Consider the following 14,876-nt stretch of genomic DNA (forward strand, 5'->3'; position numbering starts at 1 on the left):
AAATTACTTCAATAAATTTCCAAAGGATGGTAGTCTGTTTAGCCCAGCCTATTAAAAGCATTAAGATTTGAGCACTGGCTGTTAAAATGAGTAAATGGCAATATCACGAAGTTAAACAAATGCCAAAAAACATTTTCCAGAGTACTGGGATTGTAACAATACCATTAATGAGGGCAAAGAGGTTTTAATGCAATTTGCACATTCTAAAGTTTCAAAAAGAGGTTTTGAGTTAGTGCATTATTAATGTTCTGAACATCTGGAACTATGTAAGAGCCACAGACATTGAGCAAGTGCAGGGTTTCCCCACTAGGTCTGATGCTGACTGATTTCCTCCCTAGCCAAAAGCTTGTTTTTAGAGGTTTGAGACAGTAAAATGACAATATCCAGATAAGAGAGAAACATTCCACAGCGTCTTTTTGCTTGTAATGTGTATGGAGGAAAAATTGGAAACCATTAGGTTTGTGCAGTTAAAAGGTGAAATTGAAATTAAATAGGAAAATAGTTCTTTGCACCACAGATGGGGACTCTGTGGTGCAGGGCTTATGTGAGGAATTATCTACTAAGTTCCATGGAAACGCTGGACTTTTTCTGTTAGGTGTATTTGTCCCTGTACTATATGCAGGGATAAGTGCTTCATCAAGAGTAAAATTCTCCTTGATGTTCCTGTTGACAGCTGTAGGAGTGCTTTGAAGAAGAGATTTACTCCTGTGTGTAAATATTTGCAGGGTATAGGGATCTGTTCACGTAGTTTGTGACAGAAATTTCTTCTTTAAAGTTACATCAGCATTAACTTTCTGCATAATTTTAATGTTAGAAAACGTAATTGACACAGTTACAGCCTTAAAATGCTACAGGAAACAAGAATGTTTCAGTGTGTCATCCAGTTTTAGATGTTTTGACTGCAGCTAATGCCCAACATCACTGGGATGGAAAGGAAAGAGGCCTTTAAACAGGTTTGGCATTTCAGGAGTAAGTTACGAAATAATTGTAAATTAATAATGATGCTCACTTTCTGCCCAGCATTTGCTTTCTGCTCCCAAGGGAAAGGTTTCCTCTTACTTCAGAAGCCTCATTGGTTTGAGCCAAACAGCTGCAGTGGTGCTGTGACAGCGGGTGAGAGACCCCAAAACCAGGAGAGGGCTTTAGGGACAGAGTCCTGGCATCCTTCTGCCTCTGTGTGGAGCCTAAAAGGAGAGCAGAGTGAGGGAGCAGTAATTAAACAACCCCTGAAGAGCACTTGGGGCTTGTCCTGGCACTCTGGACTCTGCAGTGCCTTGGAAGTGCCTGGAGTTGTTTTGGTGGCTGCCCCTGAGAAGGGCTCTGACACCACCGTGACCCCTTGGGGGTTTATTTCTCTTTGGAAGAAAAGGCTCCTTGCCAGGTTCTAAAGCTGGACCTTTGTCCTGCCTCTGATGGAAATCTTAGGGAAGTGATTTCTGTCTGATGGGACATGATTTGGGGAAAATGTGCTCTAGAAAAGCTGAATTCTAATGGCTCCCAAATTACTCATTTCAACATTTGCACCTAATAAACATAGACAGAATTTCATTTTACTTGTCTGTTATTATTTCTTCATTGCTTGTTTTTTGCTCTTCCCCTGCACCGATCGTTTTCTTTTTGAACTTTATCTCGACTTCTTTATGTTTTATGGGTTTTTTCTCCCATTAATCATATACAGTATCTACTTTCAGTTTAATTCTCTATTTTCCATCATTCCAATATCAGTCATATAAACTGTCTAGCTATTGAGGTTCTCACAGTCATCCAAAAATAGAACTATCTGAGGTGCCTTCTGAGAGCTCCAAGAGCTCCTGTTAATGTGATTCCTGAAATCTACAGTTTTCCCATTGACTTGGGCATAGAAATGTCTGTAAAACTCCCTGTGTGAGAGGGAAGATTTTAATCATTGCCTCACAACACTTTGCTGTCTTGGGCACTGTTGTGAAATTGGTTCAAATAGAATAAAACAGTAGCAGAAGGAATAATAAAGTCCATACAAAAATAATTGGAATAAGAGTTTTTGTATAACCAGGTATATAATATTTATCTTTAATGTCATCAGTTCAATCAAACTCTGCCAAACTAAATTTGCAGATGGAGCTGGCAGTTCACACCCTGGCAGGATCATTTCTTGTGGAATTGCAGAGGCTACAGCAAACTCACAGCCAGAATAGAGCTGGATTATGCAAAGGAATAACTGAAGTGTTGGGTAGTTGAAGTTCTCCTAAACTTTTATAGTGATTTATTACAAGGTTTTCACTTAGAAATTTTTGACCTTGAGTTGTCTGGGTTTTGTAATTTTTGGTGGTTGTTTTTTCCCCACTGCTTGGTTACCAACAGCAGGCCAAGATAAAATTTAGCCTTTGGGGATAACTGACAATCTGAATAATTGCAAAATGTTTTTTTGCTTTTTAAATAGTATGACAGGATCATAGATGCACACACCAATTATGGAGTGATTTTCCTGGTTTCTGGGAAATTAGAAGACAATCTGAATGTTAGAGATGCTTTGAGACCTTAGAGGAGATGATCCAGGAGCCTGTGCCTGAATGTCTAGGTTCTTCCCCCTTTCCCCGTGACTGTTCTTGTGCTATTCTGTGGATCTCCTGAACAAAGGAAAAGTTTTTATCCTTTATATTCTTTTTTTTCCTAGTTAGTTTCCAGGTGGCCTTGTGAACTGAGGTGGCTCATCAGGAGGTCAGAGAAGTGTCAGACAGCTCAAGGGAAGAGATGATATTGCACATTCAAGATTTTTTTTTTTTTTTCCAGTCTCAGGGATGAAACATTTTCATGTTTCTGTTTTCTTTTAAATATGTTTTCCAGTGGTTGACTGTAATTGGAGAATCTGTAAAGATCCTCCTTTGGAAATTCTGATTTTTTTCACTATGGCTGATGTTCTGAAGCTGTTGGTGTGAGTTTGCAGCATCCTTAACTGGCTCTGTCTGACTGTGAATTAACCAAATAACTGGAGAGGCACTTGGGTGAATATTCTGGGTGACTGGAAATGTGGGTGAGGTGATATGAAAGGAATGACCTGTTGTGACTCCTGGTGCTGTGCAGAGCCTCAGCAGCAATGGGATTGGAGCTGTTTGCTGTCCATGTGCACCTGTCCCTGCCCTGAGACCCTTCCCTTCCACTGTGTTCCTCCTGGTGCTGGAATGTTCTCCTCGGCCCAGGGGAAATTCCCACGTGTGCTTTGGGTCCCACATTCTCTTTGTGAATTACAGGCTGCAAGGAATGAACAAACAGGCTGCTCATGACTTGCTGAACTGCTGTGGTGACCAGCAAGGGCTGTGCAATTATTCAGGTGCCCTGTGGCACTTGCTTTTTACACAGAGCAGATCCTTGCTGCTGGTGCTGCTCATCAGATAAAGCCCAATCCGGAGCGACAGTCGTGGCAGATTATTGGATATTATGTCTAAAAAAATTATCTGCCATGCTGGCAGATGAGTGTTTGGCCTGCGGATTTCACACCCTGAGAGCTGGGCAGTTTAATATTTTATTACACTGTTAATTTAAATACCCTGAGCAGACAGCATCAGGAAAGTAAACTAAAAATCTATTATTGTTTCTCACTTCTGAGCTCTGACTTGTCAAAGTGCTGCAAGCTGAATTGTTGTAGCTCGTTAACACGTGCTCCAATTTCCCTTGTAATTAACACTTTCTACTTGCATATTTTTCCTCCCATTTAGGTAGGAGCTGCATTGAAAATGAGTTTTCACAGTCAAGAAGTTTGCACTCTGTGAATGATGGAGTCCTAATAGTAAATAACAGAGTGAACATGTCTTTTTCCTCAGGAGCTTTTACTTAGAGGGAAAGAAGGCGGTTGTGAACAGGGAATAATATCCATAATCAATTATGCTTTTGAGAAGAAGGTGATGTTGCCCTGGTTAGTTCTGAACCTTTACAACCTGCAGAGTTCTTGGTCCCTTTGCTATGTCTGTGAAAGATTCACTGCCTGATGTGGGAGAGATGTGACTTCTTCATGTGTGAAAAACACCAGATATGAGAGAAAATAACTGGAAAGGTTATATTTAGGGAGCATGTTCTGCATCAGCAGTGTAACAGCTTATACAAAAATCTGAATATTAAATGTATTGAAAGGAATACTTGGGCCATTTTAAATGTAAAGAAATTCTACATCATTGGGAGGTCTGGGAGCCATCAACTTTTCTTAGAAAATTAGAAAAATCATGCCTCAGTTTTAATTCCTGATTGGGTGAACAAGCTTCTTGGTGAGAACATTTAATTAGTGAGTGATGTATTCTAAAGAGTATTTGTTGCATTTTGATTCATTTTACAGCTCATTAGTGGCTTGATTTTTAGCAAAACTATTTCGAAACAAACAACTTGCAGTGTGCTATATTAAAAATTTTGTCTTCAACTTTTACGATCATGAGGTGAGAAATTATTTTCCTAAGAATTACAAAAGTCTGTTATTTATTTCTAAGTTTTTTTAGGGTGACAGAAGGGAAGGAGGGAAGAGGGATAAAGCTGGCTACTTGGAAGAAATACCTTATTTATTTATTTATTTGGAATTGTTTAATATATGTGGATACAGGGATATTAAGCATTTCCTGTTGGGACACGGGGCTTGGGGAAGAGAGGAGAGGCAGCTCGGAACTGTCACTCTGCCAGGCTGGGGCAAGCTCCCAGTGACAGGAGCTGCCTGTCCCCAGCTCCTGGGGGAGCAGCGTGGCCCTGCTTGGCCCTGGGCCCAGGCTTAGGCTGCTCCTCCCTTTGGATCAGTTTTCCCAGGGGTTCTGTGCTTCACCGCTGATGTGCCACTAAGACAACCTTGTATTATTTTTTTTCCTTTATTCTGAAAACACAAAGAGGTCAAAGATGACTGAGGTTGGCTTTTGGCTGGGGAAGGGCAGCAGTGGAGATGTTGACTTCATCCATGGCGAGTTAATCATTTTCTTTTTTATTCCAGACCAGGACCTAAACTGTCCTTTTAAAAATCATTTTTTTTCTGGAGAGCTCTCTTTGCATGAAAGATTTTCCCTCTCTGGAATGGGAAGGTGTAATGATAGCCTAGGGTGGATGTCCAAGCAGTTCCTGGAACACAGAACTTGTTATCTTGGTTAGTTTTAAAACCACAAAAGAAACCCTGTTTTGAACCAGGTTGTTCCTAAACAGCTGCCACCGAGCTCAAAGACTGGACAAAGACTCTCTAGGTTGTTTGGGGGGCAAACATGTTGAGTTTTTTGGGAGAAGATTTCTATTAAAAAGCTTCTTTAGCTGTAGAAGCAACATATTAACTGTGTTATTCTAAAGTCTTTGGCGTGCAAAACATTTCATTTTTCATTACTGTTGTCGCCGTTCACGTTTTCCATTATTTAAGGGGGTTATTGAAAAATTGATGGTATGTTGGTACCAGAGAGACATCCTGTGGCTGCAGTGTTGATTTATGGCACATGGAACACACTTCAGTGCTTCAGTTTCCTGCTGGTGAGCGGCACTTTGTCATTGTCCCCAAAGAAAAATCCTACCAGTGAAATCCCCCGTGCTGCCCCCAAGTTGAGTGATGCATACTTTGCCTTTGAAAATGATGATAAATTATTCACCTTTTATTGTGCTGGAGTGTGCACATGGTGATCAGAATCTTGTTCATAATACAGAGTTTTTCACCATGGTCAGGGTTTCGTTGAATTATGGAGTTGAGTTGCACAGTAGCTCTATCCCTTTTTTTTTTTTTCTCCTCCTTTTTTTTCATTTCCCCTGCAGTGTCTGTGTAGACGAGCACAGGTTTTACCCCACATTTCCCACCATATGTAGGGATCTCAACACCATTCTTGGTCCTAAATATTTGGGTTTATTTCATGCTTGTTTAAAATTCTCCTTCAGAAAATAAGTACAGTGCTTCTCAATTTAAAAAGACACCTTTTCCATGGAAGTTCTTGAAAATCACACTTCCATGGTTTTAAAGTTCTATCCTTCAAACTCATTTTCTGCTGTGAGGAAATAGTGAGAGAGATTAAGTGAAAAATCTCCTGAAATAGCACAGTGCTCCAGATTTCCAATCCAGGGCAGCTTTTTCCCAGGAGATGTGGTGAGGACAGTGATTAACAGTGGGAATTTAAGGCTCTGTTTTGAAAGTAAGTTTTACTTCAAAAATGAAATATTTTGGCACAGATATTTTCACTTTCTCTTGAAATGAAATTTGTTAGAATTAGAAGTTGAGAAAATGAAATTTGAAGTTTAAAATACCTTTTTTTGTGAAAAAACGTTTACATTTCATATTGGCTCAGTCATTCAAATGAATGAACTTTAAATACCTTGTCCTATGTTAGAACCCTCCCATAACATGAGGAGGGGCTGTGAATCAGTCTCTTGCTTAACCTTTCATGAAAATCTAATTGAGTGCAAACAACTGCTTAAATAATTGAATGGCCTCAGTTATTCTTGGCTGGTGGAGTCCCAACCCAGAGCAGTGCAAATGTCTGGGTGTTGAGCAAAATTGAGGCTTTACTCTTTTTTTTGATGAAGAATATGATTAAAATGACTGTTTGAAAATGTGTACGGTGTGATCAAGAAGGAAAAAATAGGAAATGTAAATTATTTCTACCAATTGGGTAAATGATTTGTGGTCCAGAGGTGAATATTCTTTTACTTTGTAATGTTTTTGGTGATTTTGATAAATGTGATTGGGTTGTTTTGCTTGCTTTCCATCCCTTTTGCTCTTGTTGAGGGACATTTTATGGGGCTATTTTTAATAGTTTGAGGGTGCTGTTCCGAATTGATTTGACAGATTGGGATAATGGACATTAGATTTTATTGGTTCGTTAGCCCAAATATTTTCCCTCCTATTTTTGGAAGGAAACTCGGGTTTCCTTTCGCACCAATCCTTCCAGGCAGTTCTTGTCCCTTCAATCTTTTATTCCCATTCCACCCCTCTGTTTCCTTTCTTCCTTCTGTTGTTTCCTTTCTGTTCACTTTTAACCTCAAAGGAATTTTTTGTTGTTGCTGTTGTTGGCTTTTGTTTTGGGGTTTTTTGGTTTTTTATCTAAAGGTGAAAATGGAATAAATTAGTGATCCTACGACCCCACAGTGGTAAACTCTTTGTACAGTCCTCTTTTTTTCCCCAAAGCAAAGAGTTCCCATATTCCTGGAGCTCAGTTTCCTGTAGGATTCTGGGTCATTTGGTACCAAGTTTTGGCAAAGTTTTTGTTCAAGAACTGTCATATAATTTCTGCTAATTCTCTACTTTTCCAAGCCATCTTAATCCTTGAAAAAATTAATTTAATAGGAACCTGTAATACCAAAAAAAGCAGGTGAAGTCTGGCCAGATCCACTCTCCAGGGTTCCTTTGAAATAACAGGAATTTAAGGCCACTATGTTTAAGCAATGCCTTGATTTAATGACTGAATATGTTTTAGGATTATCACTAATATAGGGACATCCTTTCATAATGGAAGTAGAACATTCATCCAGGTGATTCTCCTGGGACCAGAGGGAGAGGGATTGGAACAAAAACTTCCAGCTGTAGGTAAGCAGCTGACTCAGCAAATATCCTCCTGGCAGCTTTTGAAAGGGAATGCAATACCTCAGGAATTAGAGCCATTATAAAAACATCTGTGCCTTGAGATCATCAGAGGATTACTTGAGTGGAAAATATGATGTCCTCCAGCCTAACAGCTTAAAGTTGCAGAAGGGCCTGTCAGAGTGGATGGGGGTTTTTTTGTTTTTATATTTATTTTTACTGAAAGGAAGAGAGGAGGCAGCTGATGCAGGTGGAGGTTGAGTTGCTCTGTGATATAAAAAAACCTGTACTTGGTTTTTTTGCAGACAGCTAAAATGGTGGGAAACACTTTGTAGTAAAACAAGTGAAGTGCATTTCTTTTTGACAGTCTCTCTGAATTTCTGGGTTTTCAGTAGCTGCAGAGTTAAAAAAAGAAGCCTCTTTGGTTGTGACACCTGTTATTTTTCTGGCAAGATACAAACATTGCAGAGCAATGGTTAGAGCAGCACTGGGAGTCTCTGTGGCACTTTCCATGTTGGTGGGTGGGATGAGAGCCCTGGTTTGTGTCAGTGGCTCCCTCTCAGTCCCAGTTGCTCCCTTTTATTCCCAGACAGTGCATGCAGACAAAAATGTTGGCCCTACCAGAACCAAGTTCTCCTGGAGGGAGCCAAGTCTGGAGTAGCTCAGCCACAGCTCCTGTTGCCATCTCTGAAGTTTTGTGCTGCCTGCCTGTAGAACTTCTGTTTGACCCTTCAAACACGTTTCCAGCCCACTGGAGACACGCTTGGATTTGAAGCAGTGCTTATTCACAAAGAAAATCCTGGGAGCAAACACAGGAAGAGCTCTGCTTGGGAAAAGGCTTTTAGATCAGTGGTGGTCCCTTGGGAAGCTCTGACTTTTTGCACTAACAGTGGTGCCAATACTGTGATTTTTATTAAGAAAAACCTAATGGCTCTTCCCTTTCTCTCCTCCAACTACCTGAATATTTGAATAACAACGAAAAGTGCAACTTCTTATCATTACATAGAACCAAGATGAAAAATAGCAAAGTTTGAAGAAGTGGGGTTATTTCAGTGTATAATGGCAGATTTTTAAGAGGGTTACAAGATGTTTGTGTAAGTTCTGTTCACCTTGGAATACCTTTTGTCCAGTTGCTGTATAAATGTAGGGGAAACAAGACAGCTTGTGGTTTTACAGGTGCACAAGGACACAATGCAGTTGTAACTGATAATTGTTGTTAAATGGTTAAGAGTTGTTAAAGTATCCAGTAAAGTCAGAGCTACTTTACTCTGCTGCCAGGTGCTGCTAAGGTCATTATCCTTTTTGTCCTGTACTGCTCTGGAGCATCTTTGGATATTTTTAGGTGTTTTGTTGCTTCCCCAAGAACTTTTTGATGGAGGGATTATTTCTGTGATACCTTTTTTTCTCTGCTGGCAAGGTGTGATCCATTCATGACGTGAATCAGTGCTAAAATATCTAAGGAATATTTTGTGTAAAGAAATTAGCAGGACAAGAGCTAAAATAAGCCAGAATTTTTCTGTTAGACTTTGTCTCTTCTCAGCTAATTTCTACTTCACAACTCCCTGTCAGGAGGTGATGGATCCTGTAGGAAAAGCACATCCCCAGCAACCTGAAATTAACTCCCCAAGTTTGATCCAGTGCTGGAAATTACAATCAACTTGCCTTAGGGTAAAATACATTAAACAAATCTCTGGGTTTGTTTCATGACCTGGGAGCCCCCCTAATGTGATTTTTGGCACTATGTAAAACAAAGCAGCAAATGGAAAGGGGCAAAGCTTCTCCTTTGTGGGCACACATGGGAGGGTTTGGCCTTGGAACGCAGCATAATGGAAGGAGATGGTGAGAAAACAGCTCCCCCCCTCCCCAAACTTCCAGAATACTTCAAAAGCTGCTTAGAAAGGGGATTCTGGCACAGATGGATGGTAGAGCTAAACACTGAGCTCCAGGTTTTTATGGATCAGAGCTTACAGGTGTCTTTAAATTGCAGAAAGGAATAAAAGGGAAAAGCTATCCCAGTAAACATCCTTCAGTGCATGGGAAGATGACAGATTCTTTCTAACAAGATTTTCTGCTCTCCTGGAGGAAGACCATTTGTTAATAAACCATTTGAGAATCCATTTTTAAGGGATTTAATAAAATATACGCAGGCTGCCTTCCAGTGCAGGAACTATTATTCCCTTGGGTAGGAGGAGTGACTGACTGGGGGCATTAATGGTTCCTTCCTGTGATTCCTGGCATTAGATCTTGCTCCCATTTGCACTTTTCCAACCCAAAGTGAAATAATTTTTTATGAGAAACCCGCACTTGGTTCCTGGCTCTTCTGAGGCATGTGTGTGTTCTATATTTTATTTATTTGTATTCAGTCAGCTCCGTGATTCTTGTTGTTTTAGTGTCTGTCCATACCATGGGTCCTGTGTTTTTGTGGATACGAGGAAAGTTTCCATATCTAGCAAACTCCATTAATGGAAGAGGTAATAGCTGTTGTGTGAATTAAATGAATTGCTCCATTCTTGCCAAAGATTTCATGAATAATTCCTATATTTCCCTCAAAAATCATAGATTTTCTGTTGTGATGGTTGCTGTCAATGAAACAAGAAACCTGAAGCTATTGTGGTCCAAGAGAGACCTGCCTGGAGGGGCTGGGGAACCCACAAAGAGCAGATGTTTTCTTAAGAATTTGGGTAAAGGTTTTCCCCTGCCTTCTTTGCAGCTATGCATACGAGTTTCACTTCTTTCAAATATGAGGAATACAGTGGAATTGAGGGTCTAAGGAATTTTTGTGAGGGATCTTGTCCTTCTGGCAAGAACATTTCATAGGGGTGTGTTGGTGAGAAATACCACTGGGTGGGATGAGAGGAGAGGAGAAAATCAGGGGTGAGTGACCCTTAGAAATGAAAGCATGGATAATTTTATGAATGTAAATGTGAAATTCAGCTCTACCTAAGTATCTGCTGTCTGTGTTCTCTCCCTGGGCTCCCCTTGGCATGCCTGGCAAGCAGCAGGCAGTGCCAGGAGCCAGCTCAGCAGGGATTGCTGAGTGGGGGCCCAGGCAGCCCCCAGTTCCACAGGAGGAGGAATGAAATCTGGGAAGTTAATGATGTTACAGGCCCTGGCAGACCCCAAATGGATGTACTTAGAGCTGTAATATGTTTGATTCTTTGCTTTCCCAGAAATTATCTCCACATCACATCCAAGAACTGAGGCCACAGTGGCAGGCTGGGATGGCAAGATGGACACTCATTGCTCAGTCACAGTATTACAACCTTTGTAGAAAAAGAGATTACAGACAGGATGCTGCCAGGAAATGACAGAGCTGGGAGGGAAGGGGACAAACAGGAGCACAGACACATTTAGCAGAGATGATTTATTCTGCAGTTACAGCTGTGTGTGAGGGGAAACTGTTCCTACTACTCATTACTTAGTCTCTCTATGCTTGCTTGCTAATGGTGTCACATCAGTAGTAAAGCAAGAGTAATTCCCTGAGCAGAGGCTGGGGCAAGGCAGGGAAAATGCAGAATAACAGAATATTTGTCCCCTCTTGTAAGGAACCCATCCAAATTCTTAATGTCAGAGAATGACTTCAGATCTTTAATGCTGAGGACATGAAAAATGCAAAGGGCCTTGTAACCAGTTTCCTATAAATTTTCAAATGTGACAACAATTAGTTGTCATTAGTTCTGCTTCACAGTAGCACTTCAGCTGTGTATTTGGATGTGGGACAGATTATTTTTGTAACAATTACCCTTTCAAGATCCTGAGATCTTGGCGTGGGCTGCAGTGAAGGGATGCTGTGGCTTTTGGAGGAATGCACCAGGGCAAGTGCAGGTTCCAGATGGAGAGTTTGTGTAGCCTGGAGCAAAATATGGAAAAGTCTTCAGGAGGGGAGTTGAGGGAAGTGCAGACACATTAAGAGCACAGCCCTTATTGAAGAATCTGTGAATTTAAACCTCTGTATATGAACCTCAGTAACTGCACTGAGTCAGTAACACGCTAAAGATCACTGAACAGCAAAAGGGTGAAAGAAAGGATTTAATTCTGTCCATTGAACCAGATCTCCTTGGTTCACTCTGGAATGTGTTGCTTGCCTTGCTCTTGTCTCAAAGGCAGTGCTGTGCAGCTGAAGGAGGGACTTGTTTGCTCCCTGACTTGATAGAACTCATTGTAGAAGTTGATGCATTTGCTAAATGACCCCCACCTAGCTGACTTCAGGCTCTGTGCTGATTTTAGCCTTTGATTTTTATAATGCAGCACACATTTTCACTATTTGCATTAGATGTGGAACACGTTTATTTGCTTGCAAGATTTGAACATGTTCTGGTTTGGAGTGAAATGTGCACAGTTCAGAGTTCGGTAGGTGTAACAAAGCTGATGGGCTCTTCAAGAAGCAGAGAGGCTGATAAATCCTGCATCAATATTTCCTCCCCCAACTTCTCTATGTAAATTTTAAAAAATTTAAAATGTTTTGGAAATTTAAGATATAAAGGCTTGTTTCAAATTAATTTGGAATTTGTTCCTGATCTTACTTATGGATCTCTTGGTAATCAGAGAAACAAGTAACTTCCATTTTTTTTTTTGTAACATTCCTCTGCTTTGAGGAATACCACAAGATGCTCTTTAGTGGCCACTGTCATAGGTTTAGAGAGTTTTGCTTTGATAACTCAAAAATCTGCATTATTTCTAATTAGCAAAATAAGTGCCCCCCCCGTTTCCCAGGTGCTGCACAGCTGAGTTTCTGTGCATGGTAGGAAAATTTGTATTTACAAATTCAGAAGCTGAATAATATAAATTTACTGAAAGAAATGTGTTTGTTTGCTTTATTTGAGCAGTTCAAGGGGTTGGCATGGATTTTTCTGTTGGTTTTCAGATGCTGGACAAGTTAAAGGATCGTTGGATGCACACTGGCTTGTGGAGAAACCTGGAGGATGTTAAAACAGTCATTGCAGAGCCCCAGGGAGGGGCCAAGAGTGACTTTGATGAGCTGCTGAAAATCTACTATGATGCAATCAAAAGTAAAGGAGAAAAAGGTACATTTTTCAGACGTTCAGAATAGTTCATGCAGACTCTTCAAGTAAAATTCAAGGTTTAACATTTAACATTTTGTTGTAGATGCACATTGTTCTGGCATATTTAATTGCCACTATATTATAGAATGTAGAATTATTTTGCTATTTGATAGTCAAAATCAGAATATTATTGATCAAACTGGAGATAATGTCATCCTTCTAACAAGTCTCTATTTTTATAGCCACTCACCTTTTCCAGCCAGTGTATTATGCTATATTAAGTTTAGCTCTTTGAAACATTTTTGTGAAAGCTTCTCCTGATCCTCAGCTCCTGCCTGGAATAATCTGTGTGTTCCTGTTGCAGATGGAGCTCTCCTGATAGCTGTGTGCAGAGGGAAGGTCAGTGAGGGGCTGGATTTCTGTGATGAGAATGCCAGGGCAGTTGTGACCATCGGAATCCCGTTTCCAAACGTGAAGGACCTTCAGGTGGGACACCAGAGTTGCACTTTATATCATATTTAAAACTCTAAATATGCACAACATACTTCTCCTCTATGTGCACCCTTGAACTTTGTCTCAGTGCCATTTGAATTCTTTGAGTTACCTTGCACAGGTAAGAGGAGGAGCAGCTTTAAATACTGCTTTAAATAAGGCAGGTTATTGCAGAAAACAGGTGCAAAGATAAAAATTGTTTAATTATATTTTTTTTTTTAAATATGACTGTGTATATCCCACTGCTTGCAGTATCTCACCTTTCTAATCTCATTGCCTTGTTTAGTGTAATTATATGTCCCCACTTCAACACAGAGTGGAACTGGAAACCTTTTCCAAGCTTGTGCTGCTTTATTAGCTTGCAATTTTGAAGCATGAATTTATGACATAACATAAACTCTTCCTGGATACCGAGGACAGCACTATTTGGAATATTCAAGCTTTGTGTAACTTTAGGCAGAAACTTGTAAGTGCCTTGTAAAAACAGCATTTGGAAATGGCTCCAGTTAAATAAATTTGAAACTATTTGTGTTTTTCAGGAGGTGGTGAAAGCAGCATCCTGTTGCACTGCTGTGTAATTGCCCACCTCAACACTTCCTTCCTTTTGACTTGAGCAGGGCTTGTCTGACAGACAGATGATGTTCCATTAGAGCAGGCACTTCATAGCTGAAAGGAAAAGAAAGCCAATAAATATAGAGAAGTATTTTTCTAGGCTTTCTGCTTACTGAAAAAAAGGTTTATTATTGGCTAGTTTGTAATACCACTTCCTCCTAGTGGTCTGTGCCACTGAGCTGCTGCCACTACTCCCAGTCACTGTCACTACTCTTTCCTGTGTGTTCCTTTGAGAGCTTTTGGGATCACTCTGTGAAGCCAAGATACAAAGTGAAGGATCAGAGAATAAATAAATATCAGGAGCAGCTGGATTCTGGTTCTGACTAATGCCAAATCAAACAAGAAAATCATAGGTTCGCACTTGAAAGGCCAAACAGAGTCAGCTTTGGTTTGAGAGATGTGTTCTGAGCTTAACTGAATAAGCAAAGGCTTCTTTGTTGTCTGCAGCATGTGCCTAATTCCAGCCTTGCTGGGAAAAACCCACATCCTACAAAGACCAGGGAGGTTGTGTTAGTGCAGCGTTCTTCCAATGTGTGCAGAATTCCTTGGAGCACTTATTCAGCCACAACATTTTTTGTCCTTCTAAAATATAATGCTCTGTACTGTAGTGTAAAAACATTCCCATTCGAAGGGTACTCTGCACTCTTTTTAGAGTTAGGAGTGCTGTGTTTTAGGGGCATATGCTGACATGGTATTTTGGAAATCCTTTGTCTGTTTTATGGCTGGAACTTTACCATTAATGCCAAATGATTTCCTGAAAGTCAATGCTTTTGGGTTTTAAATGATACAAAATTAGATAGAAAAGAATGTGTCATGGATTAATTATCTTCACAGCGGATTATGTTTTGATTTTACCTTGAGTTCAACCAAATATTTCATATAACAGAATCACAGGCAGTACAGCCCATTTCAGATACCTATATTTTAAAAATCAGAGTTCTGTTGAACTATTTTTTTAAATTAGACTGAAGAAAACCCCTAAATTTTTCAGTAGGGCTAGAAACAGTAGCTGCCAAATTGCAAGCAGCTCAAGGTTTGAGTGTGTCTATTTAGAGATGGGAATGCCCAAAGCTCTGCAGTGATCAATTCTGGATGAGAGAAGGGCAGGCACCAGTCTCTCAGCATGAGATTTGCAGAGCTGCTGCATGGCAGAGCTCCTTGCAGGATGCTGGAGGAAATGGTTTTTATTTTAAATGTCTTTATATTGAACAGGGTTTTGTTTTGCTCAAGGTTTTAAGTTTATCAGATCCCCAAAAATTCTGGATTAATGCCCATTTGTTTTA

The 14,876-nt window shown here is 40.2% G+C and overlaps 1 protein-coding gene across 5 annotated transcripts in view; it reads left to right on the forward strand.

Moving 5' to 3' along the window:
- The window catches only part of BRIP1 (BRCA1 interacting DNA helicase 1), a 48,619-nt gene that overhangs the window by 18,798 nt on the left and 14,945 nt on the right, over nt 1-14,876 (forward strand). For all 5 annotated transcript variants that reach the window (XM_069033461.1, XM_069033460.1, XM_069033464.1 and 2 more), the window contains exons 15-16: nt 12,351-12,510; nt 12,854-12,975. In XM_069033461.1, the coding sequence (XP_068889562.1) occupies nt 12,351-12,510; nt 12,854-12,975 (282 nt within the window). The remainder of the gene's footprint in view (nt 1-12,350; nt 12,511-12,853; nt 12,976-14,876) is intronic.

This window comes from Aphelocoma coerulescens, chromosome 19 (assembly GCF_041296385.1).
Source record: "Aphelocoma coerulescens isolate FSJ_1873_10779 chromosome 19, UR_Acoe_1.0, whole genome shotgun sequence".
Classification (NCBI taxonomy): Eukaryota; Metazoa; Chordata; class Aves; order Passeriformes; family Corvidae; genus Aphelocoma; species Aphelocoma coerulescens.